We start from the raw sequence: 19944 nt of genomic DNA, 5'->3' as shown, positions 1-19944 counted from the left end.
TCTGGTAAATTTTGAATTATTAGAATCATTAAAATTGGAAGAAATAAATTTTTATTTTCGTTTTTACCAAATTTTGATTGTCTGATGGCGTTCGGGTGAAAGGGGCTACTAATTAAAAATTGAAATAAAATTCTCTATTCTTCATGATTGGGTAGCGCTCAGTCCCTACTAGAACTCTGGTAATTTTTGAATTATTAGAATCATTAAATTTGGAAAAAATAAATTTTTATTTTCGTTTTTACCAAATTTTGATTGTCTGATGGCGTTCGGGTGAAGGTGCTACTACTTAAAAATTGAAATAAAATTCTCTATTCTTCAGGATTAGGTAGCGCTCAGGCCCTACTAGAACTCTGGTAATTTTTGAATTATTAGAATCATTAAATTTGGAAGAAATAAATTTTTATTTTCGTTTTTAACAAATTTTGATTGTCTGATAGCGTACGGGTGGACCTGCTACTACTTAAAAATTAAAATAAAATTCTCTATTCTTCAGGATTTGGTGAAGCTCAGTCCCTGCTAGAACTATGATAATTTCTAGTTGATTAGAATTATTAAATTTGGAAGAAATAAATTTTTATTTTCGTTTTTACCAAATTTTGATTGTCTGATGGCGTTCGGGTGAAGGTGCTACTACTTAAAAATTGAAAAAAAATTCTCTATTCTTCAGGATTGGGTAGCGCTCAGTCCCTACTAGAACTCTGGTAATTTTTGAATTATTAGAATCATTAAATTTGGAAGAAATAAATTTTTATTTTCGTTTTTAACAAATTTTGATTGTCTGATAGCGTACGGGTGGACCTGCTACTACTTAAAAATTGAATTAAAATTCTCTATTCTTCAGAATTGTATAGAGCTCAGTCCCTACTAGAACTCTGGTAATTTTTGAATTATTAGAATCATTAAATTTGGAAGAAATAAATTTTTATTTTCGTTTTTAACAAATTTTGATTGTCTGATAGCGTACGGGTGGACCTGCTACTACTTCAAAATTAAATTAAAATTCTCTATTCTTCAGAATTGTATAGAGCTCAGTCCCTACTAGAACTCTGGTAATTTTTGAATTATTAGAATCATTAAATTTGGAAGAAATAAATTTTTATTTTCGTTTTTAACAAATTTTGATTGTCTGATAGCGTACGGGTGGACCTGCTACTACTAAAAAATTCTTACAAAATCCAAGCGTGACATAAAATCCCGGTTCCTAACCAGTTCTCTATATGTCTCTTTACAAGATTCTTACTAGAATTCAATTTTTGATAAGGAAACTTAGAGAAATTTCAAAATGGTCATTAAAGAAATTTTCACTTTCTTTAAAGAAATTCCACTTTCCCCAAAAAATTTTGCTCTTCACTTTGAGTAAAATATTGTTATTTGTGAAGATTCAAGAAACATTAATAGTGAATAATTTTTGATTGAAAGTGAAATTTACGTAAACGCAGCACTAGTACAAAAATTCCCTGTCTGAGTAAGAACTGACTTTTACTACTGCTAATAAATTAAATTAATAAGAATACTATATTGTCTGACTAGTATTGTCCTTTACTACCAGCTTTGCTACTATTAATTAAATAAATTATTTAAATATATATATTTATGTATTAAATTAATAAATACGTTTAAACTGACATTTAAAGAAGAATTATTTATTTGCATTTGTTAGATGTAAACGAAATAATTGAAGAAAGAAAAAAATTAATTAAATTACCAATTTTATGTTGTCAGTTCTATTGTAATGAAGAAAATAAATAAAAAAATAAAATTCTCAAAGAATATAAAGTGTATAGTAAAGAAGAAAAAAAATTGACTCACCTATCAAACGAAATGGCCATGAGTGTAAAAACGCTGGCGCAGATGGTAAGAACTGCAATAAATTGGCTGATCTTGCAGTATAAATTCCCAAATGGCCAATGACTATTGAGCATATAGGTATAATTAAAGATAACATTTAACGTCGACACCATTGCGTCCGCAATACTTAAATTCACTAGAAAGTAATTAGTAACTGTTCTCATTCGTTTATGGGCCAACACTATCCAAATCACAATGAGATTGCCACCAGTCGCAACAACAATCATACCAGCGAATAATAATGTCCATATCATTTGTCGCCACCATGGTAAAATAAATTGATTCCCATCTTCTGTGTCCGTTAAATTTGTGTCGTTGCGAAAGAATGTCTCGTTCGCCACAATCCATGATGGTGTTAAATTCAAAGGGAACTCGGTCGAAATAAAAAGCTCTTCGAGTGACTGCATCACGACAAACGCCGGAAGTCACTTTTCTTTAGTTCATTAGTTGTTCCCTTCTCTCTCTCTTTCTCTCTCTCTCTCTTTTTTAGCTAGGGCGGGAAGGGAGGAACAATTTCCTCTCCTTTCTTCTGAATTACACCTTTTTTTTTGTTTCGAAATTTTCCTCTTCTTTTTCTTTTATCTATTTTGATAAAAAAAAAATCTTCTCCAGTTTTAAATATTTTTTCTTACGGATCATTTCTTTGGGGGCTAGCCCCTATTTTTTTAACTTTGCTTTTTATTTACATAGTCATTGTCAATTTTGAGTCATTTTTCACTGTTTTTAATTGAAGAATAAAAATGTTGCGGATGTGGAAATTTTATGAAGAGACGGAACATTGTTAATTTTTTAGTTTCTTCGGTGGATTTTTTATCGTCTTCTTTACTTTTATAATTTTTGTTTCTATTTTATTTATTTATTTTTTTATTTTTTCTAATTTATTTATTTAGATTATCAATTTTTAGTGAGTTTTTCTACTCGAAATTTTTTTCACTTTCTTTTGGTGATTTTTTTGGTCTGGTAATTTTTTATTCTTATTTATTTTTAATTCATATATATTTTTTTGTGCTTTTTTTTACTTATGGTGTTTTATTTATTTGGATAATTTTTTCGCTTCTTTTTTATTCTGATGATTTTTTTAGTCGGAGAATTTTTTCATTCATCTTTATTTTTTTATTGATGACGGTTTTTTTGTCTGTGATAATTTTTTCTTCTAATTTATTTTTTTTTCTTATTCTTTCCTTTTTCTTCTATTGTTTCTATTCTATTATTTCTTCTTTATTTTTTCTACTTTTATTCCTTCTTCTATATTTTTTCTACTTTTATACCTTCTTCTATATTTTTCTATTTCTTTTCTTTCTTCTTTATTGCTTTTTCTTTCTTTTTTATTTATTCTTCTTGTTTCTTCTTTATTTTTTCTACTATTCTTCTTTCTTCTTTATTTTCTCTTCTTTCTTGTTCCTTCTTTCCTCTTTATTTTTTCCTTTCTTCTTCTTTCTTTTTTCTTCTTTCCTTTTCCTTTTTTATTTTTTCCTTCTTTTTTCTTCTTTCTTTTTTATCTACGCTAATTTTTTATTGCAGTAATTTTTTTCAGTTCAGCGCTACTTTTTTTTCCTCTAGAATATTTTATTTCTTGTGAATTTTTCAATTCAGCGGAAATTCGTTGTAATAATCGCATTAAGTTCTTTCATTAATTGGAGAGTGAGTGGGTTGACATCCGTGATTTCTAGGAAAGTAGAACTCTATGTTTTCTGTCCCCTGAATTCAATCGGGGAGGATGGTGATGATGGTGGTTGGATACAGTGGTTAGTTTCACCATCGAAGCTCACTTCCACTTCCGTTTCATGCACTGTCGGCTTTAACCAGGGGTTTCTCTCTCACTCTCTCTCTCTCAATCCCTTCTCTTTTCTCCCAACAATATTCCCCTCGCCCACCACTTTATTGTTTTCATAGTTTTATTCACGTCGAGATGAATGGTTTTGCGCAATGGGAGGCACACCCAATAGTCTTCAAAATCCTCGGAAAATATCGAAACAATTATTTAACAATACAATTTTGAAACTAAAAAAAAAAATTTTTGTTTGATTTTAATAATCAATTTGTAGATTTTTCTGTATTTTTTCAATTCTTTTTTCTAAATTTTTGAATTCTTGTTTTCTTTATTTTTGAATTCTTTTTGTATATTTTTAGTTCTTTTTTCAATTTTTCAATTCTTCTTTATATTTTCAATTATTTTCTGTATTTTTAATCATCTTTTTATTTTTCAATTTTTTTTTGTCTATATTTTCAATTCTCTTTTCCTTTCTCTTCTTTTTCTTTATATTTTTAATTCTCTTTTCCTTTTTTTTCTTTTTCTCTACATTTTCAATTCTTTTCTTATCTATTTTTTTTTATTTTGCTTTTATTATATTCTCTCAAAAAAAATAGAGCAAGGAATGAAAAATTGTAAAATATGAATTTAAATTCTTTTTTTCTCTCTATTTTCTATTATATTCTCCCAAAAAAATAGAGTAAGGAATGAAAAAATGTAAAATTTGAATTTAAATTCTCCTTCTACCTCTATTTTTCAAATTATATTTTTATTATATTTTTCAAACACATAGAGAAATTAATGAAAATTTCCAAATTTTTGAAAATTTGATTTAAAGTGCAATTTCTTTTTTTCTCTTTTGACAATTTTTTTTGCAGGGAAAATTTTTTTTCAACAGTCTTTGGAAAAATGAAAAAGAAGAAAAATAATGACCGAGCTTTTGGAGAATCAAAAATTCTAATGGATGGTGGACATTAGCGGCTTTCAAATAGTACAATGCGTTCGTATTTTCTTATTATAAAGCATTCGCTTTTGTTCTTCATTCCCCGTCGGCGATACTTTGTGATGTTTTTCATTTCGAAAATATTTCTTTCCTTAGACTTATGTGGATTTATTATAAATACCAAAAAAAACTTGTTCTTTTTTTAATATAAACAAAGCACAGTTTGATCTCTCTTCAAGGGGAGAAATTTTGTTTTTTATTTTCAAAAAGTTAATAAAGCTCGTCTAATTTTTTTCTCTTTTACTAAACATTCACTTTTCATTCAATATTTTTCCGTTAATTAATTTTTTTGGTCTTTTTCTTTCTTTTCAAAATTCCTCCTAAAAATAATTCAATTTTAATTTTTTGTATTTTAACATTTTTTTCGTCTTCTTCTACATTTTCTCTTGAAATAAATGAATTAAAATTTTGTTTAAATCACTTTTTTTGTCTTCTTTTCTCGATTTCCTCTTGAAAAATAAATTAAACTTTTATTTTAATCACTTTTTTGTTGTCTTTCTCTCTCAATTTCCTCTTGAAAAATAAATAAAAATTCTAGTTTAAAATTTAAACACTTGTTTGTATTCTTCTCTCAATTTCCTCTTCAAAAATAAACAAAACTTCCTATTTTCAAACACTTTTTTTGGTTTCTGCTCTAAATTTCACCTTTAAAAAACCAAAATTTTATTTTAAATTTTAAACACTTTTTCTCAAAACTTTTCTTCTATATTTCCGGTAAAAATTTGTCCTTCTCTCTTCATTTGATCGATGAGAATTGCGTAGTTTTCTCACGTTCACCTCCTCAAGATGATTGTACTTTTCATTTTCACTATTACGATTAATCTGTAACATAAAAAATGGAAAATAATGAAAATTCTTTTTTTTATTATTATTTTTAATCTCGCACATGAATTGCGTGTAAGTGTGTTGAAATACATTATATGAATTTTGCCAAGCAGGTTTTTGCATTATGGGTATATCAGGGATAAAACGCAGATTAAGCATAGAATACACTTGGGAAAATTTAATGCAAGCTCAGGTTTATGGTCTAAAGTGAGCTTTCATGGTTTAGTATTTAAATATTTTAATATTTTTAAATTATGAAAGCAAAAAAAAAAAAATAAAAAAAATGGAAAAATTTTCTTTAAAAGTTGCATATTAAAAAAAAATCTTACTTTTTAGTCATTGTGATAATTTTTTTAATTAAACTTGCTGACTTGGTTGAAATTAAGGACAAATATTTCATAAAATTTTCAAATATTTTATATTTAAAAAATAGCTATAAATATATAAGAATACTAAATTAATAGAATTATAATTCATTTCAATTTTTTATAAAATTTAGAATTCATTAAATCATTATTTTTACTACCATTCTATTGATATTTCATTAAAATATTTAAATTAAAAAATCCTTTTTTCTTCAATTTCAAAATTTCAATGCATAATCACTCCCGAATGATAGGGGAAAAAAAGGAAAATTCTTCTCCTATACGTCGTCTAAAAATTTATTTGAGGACTCTATAAATCCATATATGCAAATTTTCCGTTTTAGTTTCCAATTCAAATGTATAGTTTTCAAACGCGTTAAAGTTTTCAAAAGCACCATTCTGCAAGCTGTCGTTTTAAAATAAACGCTTCCTGAAGAGCTTTAACACTTTTTCTTCAAAAATGAGTGAATTTTAATATTTGCATATTGAGTTTATCAATTGTCGTGTATTTTTCCAGTGTAAAATAAAAGAAAAGAAAGAAAAATAGTGGAATATAATTCATTCGATCCAATATTATTATTATTCCAAAATTTACACCTAAATTTTTATTTTCAATATTATTGTAATTTTATAGTAAATCAATAATAATTATTCTCGTGAAATAATTGTTTTTGTCCGGAAAGTAATTAAGTTACAAGAACCTCTATTATCGTCATGCTTTGTTGCGGAAGTAATTATATGTTAAACTTAAGTTTATCCAAGAGAAAGTGAAAATTTATATAGTGAGCGGTCATAAATTACTTTGGAAAAATTGATATTTAAGGTGATGAAAATTGTAAAGAAATGTAAATTTTAAACTGTTGGAGAAAATTAAATTAGTTATTAAATACACGGTAGTTATATTTTTTATGGCGTAAGTGGTAGAAAATAAATGTGGACGTCCGCATGAAAAGGGACCACTTTGGCACTATTGGACTTATCTATATGGGCGAATTCCTGACAAAATTTGGAAAATTTTGAGTGGTCTTACAACCTTTTTGGTGAAAAATTCGATGAGTTACAGAATTTTAAAGTTTGGAGTATCAAATACGTCATTTCGAGAAAAACGAAATCAAAGATTGTAATATGAATATCTGTGGTTCTTCTGGGAAGTTATTCAGATAATAGTTGTTTTAAGACTAGTACACCCTTAAGATTGAAAATCAATAGGTTTAGAATTCCCCCCCTCCCCCTCATTTTTTAACAATGACAAAATAATGGATCTCCGACAAAGTGGTCCCTTTTCTAAAAATACGGTTATTAATTAATAAAGTGGAATATTTAACGAATTTAAAGGTTCGGTGTTATTTTTTAGAGTTATTTCAAGCAAAGAAAAGAAAAGTAACCTAAAAAAAATTTTTTAAGCGACTTTATTATAAAAAATCTTAGAAAAAATTAAAAATTTCATTTCTAAAAACACGAAATTAAAAATTGTAATGCGAATTTCTCCGGCTCTTCTGGGAAGTTATTCAGATAAGAGTTGTTTTAAGTCTAGTACACACTTAAGATTGAAAATCAATAGGTTTCGAATTTTTCCCTCCCTTCGTTTTAAAACAATGAAAAAATTGTCAGATTTCCGACAAAGTGGTCCCTTTTCATTTTTTTTTCTAACAACGAAATAAAATACTTAGAGTGTCAATAAATTAATAAAAACTGCATGAATCGACGTGGTAGACCCTGTAGATTAAGAAAAAAAGATAAAAAAAATTTCTATATTTTTCTTCAAAATTAGTAAATTGCGAATATCTCGGAATCTAGAACCGACAAAGTGGTCCCTTTTCATGCGGACGTCCACAAATATGGTCAGACAATTTAAATGATTGTCTATAATTTTCGGTTTAGTGTGAAATTATTTTTAGTTATTGTCATACAATGCTTGTTTTTCTTACTAAAAACTAATTTTAAATAAAAAAATTGTTCAAATAAAAAAATTAATTACAAAAAATTAAAATTTTATTAAAATTTCTATTGGTATTAAAATTTTCTGTCTGACTAAAACGGACGTTCACTACTGATAGGTATTTTTAACTTTACTATAGTCTGTTTGACTAAAAACTGTTTTTACTACTGTTTAGAAAATTTTACTGATGTTACAAATTTTCCTGCTTGTTTAAAAACTGAGTTTTACTACTTAAAATTTTATCCACACATAGAAAAAACTACTACTAGTACTAAATATTTTTAATTGTAGTTAATATTGGGTCTGACTGAACACTGCGTTTTACTACTGTCAGGAAATTTATAACTATCATTAAAATTATTTGTCTGACTAAAAAAGACTTTTATCACTGTCAGTTAACTTTAACAATATTAAAATCTCCTGTTTGACTAAAAATTGACTTGCACTACTATTTTCTATATTTTATATTAAAATATACTGTCTGACTAATAACTGACTTTAACTACTATTTTTAAAATTTCACGGAAGAAAAACTTAATGTCTGACTGAAACAGACTTTTACTCCTATTTTATCAATTTTTTGTTGTTAGTAGTAGAAGTAAGTCTGAGTCAGACTAAATGTTTATAATTTTAAGTAATTTCATATAAATAAAAAATGAAGTAATTAAATAAAATGAAATACAATTTTTCTAATTAAATTGAAATAAATACCTATAAATAAAATTAAATAAAATTAATAAAATTTCTATCAAATTTATATTTAAAAGAGTACATTAAGTAGTAAGAACAATTTTCAGTCAGACATGTTAAATTATCTTACGTAGTTTTATAAATAAAAAATGAAGTAATTAAATAAAATAAAAAATAAAATTCGGACAACTTTTATTAAATCTATATTTAAAAAAACCTTTACTTTCAGTAGTAAGAGTAATTTTTGGTCAGACATTTTAATTACTTTTACGTTCATTTTTCTAATAAAATTGAAATAAATGCCGAAATAAAATTAAATTAAATTAATAATTTTTGTATTAAATGTATATTTAAGGGGCTACATTAAGTAGTAAGAACAATTTTAAGTCAGACATGTTAAATTATTTTTACGTAGTATGATAAATAAGAAATGCAGTAATTAAATAAAATATAAAATAAAATTCGGTCAATTTTTATTTTTGTATTTGAAAAAGATTCTTTCAGTAGTAAGAGTAAATTTTGGTCAGACATATTAAATTATTCTTACGGTAGTTTTAAAAATAAAAATTCAAGTAATTAAATAAAATAAAAAATAATATTTGGACAATTTTTATTAAATTCGTATTTAAAAAAGCCTACTTTTAGTAGTATGGACAAATTTTTAATCAGACATGTTAAATTAATTTTTCGTAATTTTATTTTACATCATAATGTGTATCAAAATTTTGAGAATTTTTATTAAATTCATATCTAAGAATAAAATGTCAGTATTACGAGTAATTTTCTAAATAAACAGGAAAATATAGACAATATTCTGCCTGACTAAAAATTAGTTATACTACTTGAACCAAAAAAAAATTATACGTTTTAAATTGTTTTGACAAACTACAATACTTATAATTTCCCTTTGAAATTAAAATAAAATTTTGTCTTTTAATTTTGTTTAGAAAAAAATTTCACTAAAATTGAAGAAGCTCCTTTGGAAAAAAATTAAAAAAATTTAGTTAAACGATTTAGATTAATTGTTTTTGTGTAAGAATAAAATTCTGTCAAACGGTTTACATTAATTTTTTTTTCAAGCAGTAAGAGTAAAATTTAATCAAACTTTTTAAATTAAGCATTTTGTGCAAGTGGCATAAATATAAAATTTAGTCGAATAAAATTTATTAATTCGTTATAATTTTTTTTGTTCAAAATGAAAAGTAGTAAAAAATTAAATAGAAAAAAATGTTTTCGTTTAAAAAGTAATACAAAGGTTATAAAGAGTTGAAAAAAAGAAATTTTCTCTTCTTTTCCATTCAGAATTTTTTTTTGTAATTTGATAACACTTCTATTTCAAAAAGAAAGAAGTTGGTTTAATATATAAAGTGGAGAAATTTAAAAATCCACAGGTAGGAGGTTGAAATGGAATTCATTTACCCCACAGGGACTCGTGATTCGTTCACATAAGCGTCACCATTGTTACAATCACAGCGAGGAATTTACAATTGTAACGTGAAAATTATGCATTGCCGCCACTCTACGGTCACTGGTGTGTTGCAAAGTCGTTGTTTTTTAACTCCTTTTTTTCTCCATATTCGCAAACATTTGAATAATGTTGGAATATAAGGCAAGACATGTGTGTGTGTATATAGAGTGAAAAAACGAGAATTGAGAGAAAAAAGAAAAAAAAACGAGAGAAAGAGGAGAACCCATGGCAGATTCTTGAAAAGGGAAAAAATATTCTCACATATGTACATATAACATGTTAAAAGTAAAAAAAGGTCCAGGGAAAAATGAAAGGGATCAAGAGTGGAAAATACTTTCCAAAAGAAAAAGAAATGACAATGGAATGTGTTGAAAATGGTCATACGCAAATGGATATTGGATTAAAAGTGCTTTAATAAAAGCGAAAAATTGTTATGTGACCGCATTTCTCGCGTAACTTGAAGCACTTCCTCGCCTTTCGCCATAGATATGCCTTTCGTTCTTCACGTTCGTGTGTGAATTTCCGTTTCTTCAGCGGCAAAAAAAAAACCATCCTCGTTTTCGACATTTTTAATTAAACACAAATGTCGAGGAAAAATTCTTTTTAAAACATTGGGACACAATTAAAATTGTGTTGTAAGAAAATTATCTCTTGCTCTTATGCAAAAAAAAAAAGGAATCAAGAGAGATACACATAAATGACTTATTTTTCTAAAATTAAAGTCGTCAAATTTTTTTTGATATAATTATATAAAAATAATCTATTATGTCTGACTAAAAATTACGTATACTACTTAAACGACAGTCAAAAACATATTTAATCAAAACTGTCTGACTACAATTTATCTATACTACTTGTAAATGCAATATTGCAAGAAACTAATTACATATGTCTGACTATAATTTAGTTATACTACTTACATGTCAGAATTGCTAGAAAATAATCGTAACTGTCTGACTATAATTTCATTATACTACTAATGTGACAGAATTTCCAGAGAACAATTAAAGCTGTCTGACTATAATTTTGTTCTTCTACTTACATGACAGAATTTTAAGAATATAGGTAATTGGAACTGTCTGACTATAATTTGGTTATACTACTTTTAAATGGTGTTATTGTCTAAAAAAATATTTATTAAAAATTTGTCAAAAAATTTACTTTTAAATTAATTAACTAACTATTATTAAACTTCTAATATTAATATTAAACTTTTAATAATTTATTTTGTATTTTACCTCTATTCAATTCTATATAAAGACATCGATGCCTATAGATAGATATGTGTAAATAGAATCAGCATGTTACCGCAATGAAATTACCTGATGCTGAATTACAATCAGAATGGAACCACAATCTATTAACAAATTAACGTCTATAACATTACATCAATACCGTTGACTAATATCTATTGAATTCAATATCAAATGATCCTTAAATCACATTTTAGATGCCAATTTCAAACGCATTCACACACATGTTAAATGTAATAATAGTGTTTCGTTTTACACCAGGAACAATTGAATTAGCATGTTCTCCGATTATACAGCAATTGAGATTAATTGATAATTTCCATTAGTTCGATGCACTAAATGTATTTCTCGGTATAAATAGAAAATTTAAGAAATCAACCGAGTTTTCGAGAAATAAGATTGATTATCATACTTTTATAGATAATACAAAAAATTTAATGTTTTTATAGAAAAAAAATACTGATTTTTACCACCTGTTTTGTAGCTCTAGTAGCAGAAGTAGTATGAATAATTTATAGTCAGTCAATTTTCACCTAAATTCATATTAATTTTAGTATTTTAGTAGTAGAACCAATTTTCAGTTAGAGATGTTTAATAACATATCACAGTAAAACGTGAAGTGTTAAAATAACACCAGAATGGATTAAAATAATCTGCAACAGTTTAATCCCTCTAGGATTAAATTAACACCAGAAAGGATTAAAATAATCTATTTTGGTGTTATTTTTAACTATGAATGAAACTTTAGTACTTTAAATAAAACACCAAAGTCAACGATTTGTAAAAATTCAACGAATTTAGCTTCTCTAGAAAGAAAAGTAAGTTAGTAAGTTAGTTACTAACTTAGTTACTAAATTACTAACTAGCTTAGTAACATAGTTATTAAATTCTATTGTGTTCAAAAATTTTTTTAAATTCTCGTCAAAATTTCAATTTTCTTTGTAAATAATGAAATTCTTCTCTGATATTCAATTATTTTACAAAATTTTAATCAAATTCTTGTCAAAATTTTAATTATTTTCAAAAGTTTTCTAAAATTCAATGATTTTCAATATCTACTATTTCAATAAAACTTTCCAAAAGAATTCCATTATTAAAACAAAATCTGAATAAAATTCTACGCAAACATTGAATTATTTTCATAAATAATAAAATTTTTTACAGGAATTCAATGATTTACAAATTTTTTCAAAAATTTCTTCGCAATGATTCAAGTATTTTCATAAATCAGGTCATAAATAATAACTTTTTTACATGGATTCAATTATTTTTTATAAATAATAAAATTCTTTTAGAAATTCAATTATTTTCATAAATAATAAAACTCATTGCAGAATTTCAATTATTTTTAATGCAATTTTAATCGAATTCCGAGAAAAATGTAATAATTCTTAAAAATTTTATTAAAATTTGTCCAAAGAATTTAATGATTTAAAAAATTTGTTGATAACATTTTTTATGAGAATTTAATTTCAAGAAACATGAAATTAATAAATTATTTATTTTTGTATTCAAATAATTAAATTCTCGTAGAATTTACTAATAAAAATGTTTTTGAAAATGAATTTCAGTTAAAATTTTAGATTATAATTAAATAAAAGCAATATAACGTGGATTTTTAGAAATAATTAAATTTTGAAAAAGTTTCAAACTAAAATCATTAAAATTTTTAATTTTTAATATTTTTGACAAACAATTCTGTAGAATTAATTCTTTTTAAAAGTTTAATAGGATTTTTATTGTTATTATTTCAAGTTTTTATTTTTCAATATATATTTAATTGCAGAATTTCCGAATCATCGAAATTTTGTAAAATTGAATTGTAAACGAATGAATTTGAAAATTCTCAAAGATCTCTTTTAAAAATTATTAAAAATAATGGATTTATTGAAGAATTTTAGTTAAAAACACTAGAAAAAAATTTAATTTTAGAGAAGTTACAAATTATTGCAGAAATTCAATTATTTTTAAGAGTAACAAAATTCTGCTTAAGTATTCAATTATTTTTTCTAATAATAAAACTCATCGTAGCGTTTCAATTATTTTTCATACAATTATTATTCAATTTTTTAAAAAAAGTAATTATGTTCATGCAAGTTTTAATAAAATTCGACATAAGAATTCAATCATTTAAAAATTTGTTACTAAAATTCTTTATGAGAATTGAATTTTGAAAAACATTGAATTATTCAATAAATTATTTACTTTTGCATTTAAATAATTAAATTCTTGTCGAATTTTCTAATAAACATTGATTTTCATTTCATAAAAATGAATTTCAGTTAAACTTTTAGATTATAATTTGAATATTAAAAGCAAAATTGCGTGAATTTTTAGAAATAATTGAATTTTGAAATTAATTTTTTTGAAAAAGTTTAATTAAATTTTCTTTTATATTATTTAAAGTTTTTATTTTCTAATTTGCATTTAATTAAAGAATTTAGGAATAATTGAAATTTCGTGAAATTGAATATTGTAAACAAATGGATTTGAAAGTTGACAAAGAACTTTTTCGAAAATTATTAAAAATAATAGATATAAAGTAAAATTGTAGTTAAAAATTTTTGAAAATAATAATTGAATTGAAATAATGAAAATAATTTTGAAGAAGTATAATATTCTTATAATATAAAATAATGATTTTATTACTTGGTCATCTTTAATTATTATAAAATATGAAGAAATCGATCACTCCGAGTCGAAGACTCGGAGTTATTGATATCTTCATGTTTTATAGTTAAAAAAAAATTTAATGAACAAAAATTTCATTCATTGTAAAAAATAATACCTTTAATTGATTATTTTAATCTTTTTTGGTGTTGATTCAACCTGCAACACTTTTTAATACCTCACGATTTACTGTGATTCTATTATAAGTAGTAAGTGTAAATTTTACATCATACCTTTTATTAGTAAATTTAATAAATTTTTAATTGTTTTTAACTTATGCAGAGAATTTTTTCTCTATTAAATACAAATTTACCTAAATACCATTAAATTATTCTCCCACAGATTTACTGAAAATTCCAAGTCATTTAAAGAGTTCATTTTTAAATATCAGGAGAAGATGGAAAACATAAAATGAATTTACAAGGAAATTGAATTCAATACGAGTAGGTACGTAAATTAAAGGATTTCTTTTTACATATATTTTTTTTCTGAAGAGAATTAAAGTGTTGAAAAGAACGAGAAGAAATGACATACATAGACGCGATTTAAACTAGAATATAATCGTATATATTGTGACCTTCTTTTTATATATATATATTTAAAGAGAGAAAGAGAGAACAGTGCGCGCAAGCTAATTGAAAATGGAATTTCTGTTGTCGGATTTACGAGGATGGAACATAGATTTCTTTACACAGGATTCAAAAAGATGGAAAAATTGAAAATGAAATATACTCTCTTTTTCCAGCTTCAACGCGTATAGAATCTATAAAATATGCAACATGCATAATACTTGAGTTTTTACTCTCAATTTTTTCGTAATGCTCTTCTTAAATTCTTTTCCTTCTTGAGATGCTACAATGGTGAGAAAAAGAAAACATTAAATTTTTTTCTTAACGTTTATATTATATAAATATATCAAAACTCTTTTCAAAAGAAAGATAAATAATAAATAAAATAATAATAGAAATAATATAAATATTAAATAATAAAATTTTTTCATAAAAAAATTATGATGCGTAGAATTTTTTTTCTCGTAAAATGAAAACTTTTTCTATTTTTTATTTTACATGTAAACTGGCTAGAAATAAAAAAACGTCCTTTTCCACAAAGGGCATAATTATTTTTAAATTATAAAAATAACACAGTCTTTTTTAAGGACTTCAAATTGATACGTTAATTATACGTTTTTCCTTAAAAAAATATGTATAAACAATAATTATTAATAATTAATAATAATAATAATAGAAAAAAAAATTGTTTTTAAATTAGTAGAAATAATAAATAATGGAATTTTTTTTAAACTAGGATTAAAATTTATAATGATGTGGATAATTTTAATTTTTCTTCTCGTTAAAAAATAATAATAATAATTTCTTGAAATTATCTTGAGAAAAGCAGAATTGTATTCTTTTAGTGTTTTTTAATTTTTTTTTCGTCGAAACTTAATGTACACTAAATGAAGAGCAAATACATGAAACGAAAAGCAAAAAAAAAGTCATTTATTCATCTTCTCATATATATGTATATATAATAACAGTTTTCGTATTTTTCGTGTTGCAGAAGCAATTTTATAAAGCTACTAAATTTTCATGGACTTTTATTGTATATAAAAATTTCGAATTTTATCGCTAAAAACCTCTTTAATGCGAGTTTTACTTTTTCAAATATATTTAAAAATATCTTTCACTTTGGAGAAAGAAATCGTTTCATAAAAATAGTTTTACTAACTTCAATTTGCAGTTAACTTTCTCTAAGAAATTTTTGTGTATTATTATTACTATTACTATTTAAAACATTTTTTTTTTATAAATGTTTTAAAAAAATGTTTTTTTTTACTATAAATTTTTCTTTTTAATATTATTACTACCTACTGCTACTACTTGTACTATTACTATTTTTCTTTATTTTTATATTTTTTATATATTCCACTTCTTTTGTTATCAAATAACTATTTAAAATAATTATATTTTATTTTGTTTCTTAAAACAGTTGAACACAAAAACTACTGAGAATAGTTTTTATCTTTAAAAATAAAAACAGTGGTTCAATAAAAAATGCAATAATTTACTTGATACATATTATTACAGAAGAAGTTTACATTTTCTAAAATTAATTAGTTAACATTCCAACAATTTATTATGAGTATTTAGCGAAATAAATTGTACAAGGAGAGCAATAAAAAAACAGCTTACACACTAAATGAATTAAATGAAATTCCTCCGAGTAAATAATATACAAAATAAATATATTCCTGTGACGAAAAAATAAATGCAACAAAAAAAAATACTCCACTGAAAAAATGTGCGAATAAATGTAAATATAGAATGCGAATAAAACTGCGTAAATAACTAAATAGTAAATATAAATAATAATACTTGGAAAAAATACGAAAAAAGAAAAATTGAAATAAAAAGTTTAAAGAAAAAAACTTTAATAAATATTTTATTTTGAAATATAAATAATAATAATTTGTTTAATGTTTCAAAAAATAAAAGATTTTTTAGTTAATATCCAAAGATTTATAATCTTTTTTTTTCGTAAAACTTTTTTTTTTGACGCTACTGAATAAAAAAAAATTCTCTCGAGAAAAAAGCAGAATATGTGCGTCAATTTAAAATTCAAGTGTGTATCTCGGAGAAATTGTGGAGTCGTAAACTTTCTTGTCAGTAGCTCCAGCTGCTACTTTGCGCCGATGAAGGGACGTGCACGGCTGTAGGAAACAACAAAACTTGAGACAATTCGGCTGTCTTATCTCTGAATAAAGATGATTTTTCTCAAACACATATAGACACTTTCCTTTCTCTCTGTTCATGGTGTGAAAATTCCGAACAGCAGTAAATCTCTTAAAATGACATCATGCTGGGATATAAAATAGAATAATGGAAAAAATTTCTATTTTATCGCTTTTGTAATTTTAGAGGATAAAATTTAAATTAAAGAACAATTTAAGGCTTAAAAAAAGTAACAGGAAAACTAACTATAAGAAGTGATTACGATTATTTAAAATTTTTATTAATTTTCACTAATTTTTTAGTAGGTATAAACAATTTTTAGTAAGACAATTTTTTAGTAGTTTTGTAATTTATAATTAATTTTTTATTTGAATGATTTTATCACTCGGTCATTGTTAATTATTATAAAACATGAAGAAATCGATCACTCCGAGTCTCGCTATCTTCATGTTTTATAAAAATATTCTTATAAGTTATTGAATTTAAAAAGATTTGAATTTGAATGTTTTGAAAAATTTTAATTCCTACGGAAAAATAATATTTAAATATTTATTTTAAAAAAAAGTTATTGATGTTTTCGAATAATTTTACAATTCATAAAAATTCGTAAATAAATGTAACAGAACATTTTTTTTGAGTAAAATTTTTTCTTTTATTTTCTAAAAATTTAAAAAATTTCAATTTCATTTTCAATTAAAATTTGTAATTCACAAATAGAATAGAATAATGTAATGTTTCTTTACCAAAAGAAAAGAATGAGTTTCTGAACAATATCGTTATTGAGAAATATAAATTATGCATAAAATATTTTCTATTTTTTAATTATAATTTTTTAACAATTTTAACAATTTTCTCATATTTTTTTTATAAATAAAAAGGACTTCTATTTGAGATTTGGTTAAGTAGTAAAAGAAAATTATAGTCGGACAGTTAGGATAATTTACTACCAATTCAGAAATATAATCACAACTAAATTATATTCTGAAAATTTTAAATAAATTAGTGTGTAAATATAGTTTCAGTAGTATAACTTAATTATAGTCAGACGCTTTTAAATAAATTTGTTTGTAACTGTATTTTAAGTAGTAAAACTAATTTTTAGTCAGACACGTAATTTTTCTATATAAGTAGTGTAAATAAGTTATAGTCAGACATTTCAGGTAAATTCTTTTAAACGAAAAGAAAAAAATGAGTGATTATCGTTTTGAGTATAAAATTGTTTTTTCAACAAAAAGAATGAAAAACAAGTGGCTAAATCTTTTTCTCTGTCTCTCTTCTCTTGACTCCACTTTCGTACTACTGTTTTTTTTTCTTTATTTTTGTTTTTCTTTCTTTTTTTTCTTTTTTTTTGTCAAGTATAACTTCTTGCCATCCACGTTCCACTTTCGGCACGAGCGACGACGAATCGCGATGCTATTTCATTTTTTTTTTTAACACTACTCTCGTGTCTCCAGTGAGTCTTTCGCTTTTCCTCTCTGATTTTTCTTTAAGCTCTATACTTGCGGCAGATTTCTTTCATACTTTTTTCCTTGCTCCTCCTTTTTTCTCCTCACAGTTCAATGCCGCTTTTACCTATTGACTATAAATTTCATTTTATCTTTTTATTTCGCACATTTAATTTTTTTTTCTATATAGAAAATAGAAATTAAAGAATATTTATAGATTATTTACGTTAATTTATAAATTTAGTTACAAATTAATTTACATTGTGGCTCTATGTTTCAGAAATTAGTAAACAAAGAAAAATTTAAAAATTATAAAAAACGATTAAAAATTTTAGTATCGAAAGGTTAATTTTTAGAAAGATTATTTCAAAAATTAATTATTTTCAGAAAATGAGTAAATAAAGTTTAGAAATATTATTATTAATTATTATTTATTATTATTGGAAAATAGAAATTATTAGTATTTCGAAATACTAATTTATTTTGCTAATCAATTTTGAAGAAATTAACTAATATGTTGTATTTAGTTTAAAAAAATTAAATTTCCCAAAATTATTAGTAAAAAAACTATATTTAGAAATATTTTCCACTTCGAAACTATTCAAAATTAATTTCTATGCTTGTTTTTTTATAAATTAGAAATAAAATATGAATTAAAGGAAGCGAAAGAAAAAAAGCAACGTTCAGCTTTCATTCAAAGGAGAAAAATAAAATCACGCTCCAAACTTTGTACGATTTAAACTTTAGTTTCTTATTGTATCAAAACGCTTTACCATTTTCTGCATGCAATTCTATTGTTGCTTAAGAAATAAAATAAAATAAAATAAAAAAGAAACACTCAAGTGTCAAAAAGTCAGAATACCTATAATGAAGTATAAAAACTACTGCATATTACTCAACAATGATAAATACAAAATTCACATTTATAATCTGAATGGAAAATAAATTATTCGAATATTATCACTTGAATGAAAATAAATCGGTTTTTTTTCACCCTCTTTTCTTTAATCATAAAATAAGGTTAGTAAATCATTACATAATAAATGTCACACAGCGAAGGGATGAGGGGGAGGGATGCTCTTAATATAATGTTAACGCGATAGCTCAACGAATGAAATGCTCGCGCCACACCAGTAAAGACGTGCATGTTTTGTGAATATATCTTGCAACGAGAATGCAATTCGGGACAAAGCAATCACCCTGCCGGAAATACAGTAACTTCCTGTAGAGACCAAGAGGCTACCTATCGACTATATATACAAATAGTAGTAAAGCTTCTCGGTGATCTGACTCTATTCAATAATACAAACGCGATCTTCTGGTCTTGAAGATTGGAATCGTACACAACAATTCACAAATGAATGCGAATTTCGAATGTGTACAATTGGAGAATGGTCGTTTTTCAAAACCTCAATTTCCTCTCTCAACGTATTTTGTTTTGTTAAATTATATGTTTAAAGTTAATGAGTTGATTTCGTTTGTTTTTTTTTACTGCTAGAAATTTTTTTATTTTTAGCATTATCCTTAAAAAGGATAATGATAATTATCTTTGTGAATTAATTTTAAGTAGTAGAGATAAATTTTCAGTCAGACAGTATTTAAATTACTTTCTTACCATTCCACGTTTATGAGTAGTATAAGTAGTTTATAGTCAGACAGTTTCGATTAGTTTCTTGTAATTGTAGCGCATAAGTAGTATAGATAGGGTATAGTCAGACCGTTTTGATTAAATTTGTTTTTAACTGCAATTTAAGTAGTATAACTTAGTTCTAGTCGGACGTATTTGATTGTTATCGTATAATATTATCTCAAGTAGTACAAGTAAATATTGGCCACACTTATTTTATTATAAAACATAAAATTTTTGTTTAAGTAGTATAGTTAGATTATAGTTACGCTCAATATTTTTTAATTAAAATAAAAGTAGTAAAAGTATCTGACATATAAAATGTATAA

General features: G+C 24.5%; 1 protein-coding gene across 1 annotated transcript; it reads right to left on the bottom strand.

Annotated features, from left to right (window-relative positions):
• Positions 1-1807: 1807 nt before the first annotated feature.
• Positions 1808-2687, bottom strand: LOC122501627 (tachykinin-like peptides receptor 99D; the record flags this gene model as incomplete). Its single annotated transcript, XM_043611243.1, is given in 1 exon segment — positions 1808-2687. A coding segment is annotated over 1 exon segment (448 nt), but the record flags the coding sequence as incomplete, so codon positions are not given.
• Between the last annotated feature and the right edge of the window lie 17257 nt (positions 2688-19944).

Source organism: Leptopilina heterotoma, unplaced genomic scaffold, assembly GCF_015476425.1.
Source record: "Leptopilina heterotoma isolate Lh14 unplaced genomic scaffold, ASM1547642v1 Lhet_105, whole genome shotgun sequence".
NCBI classification, from domain to species: Eukaryota; Metazoa; Arthropoda; class Insecta; order Hymenoptera; family Figitidae; genus Leptopilina; species Leptopilina heterotoma.
This window is presented reverse-complemented; position numbering and strand designations above follow the sequence as displayed.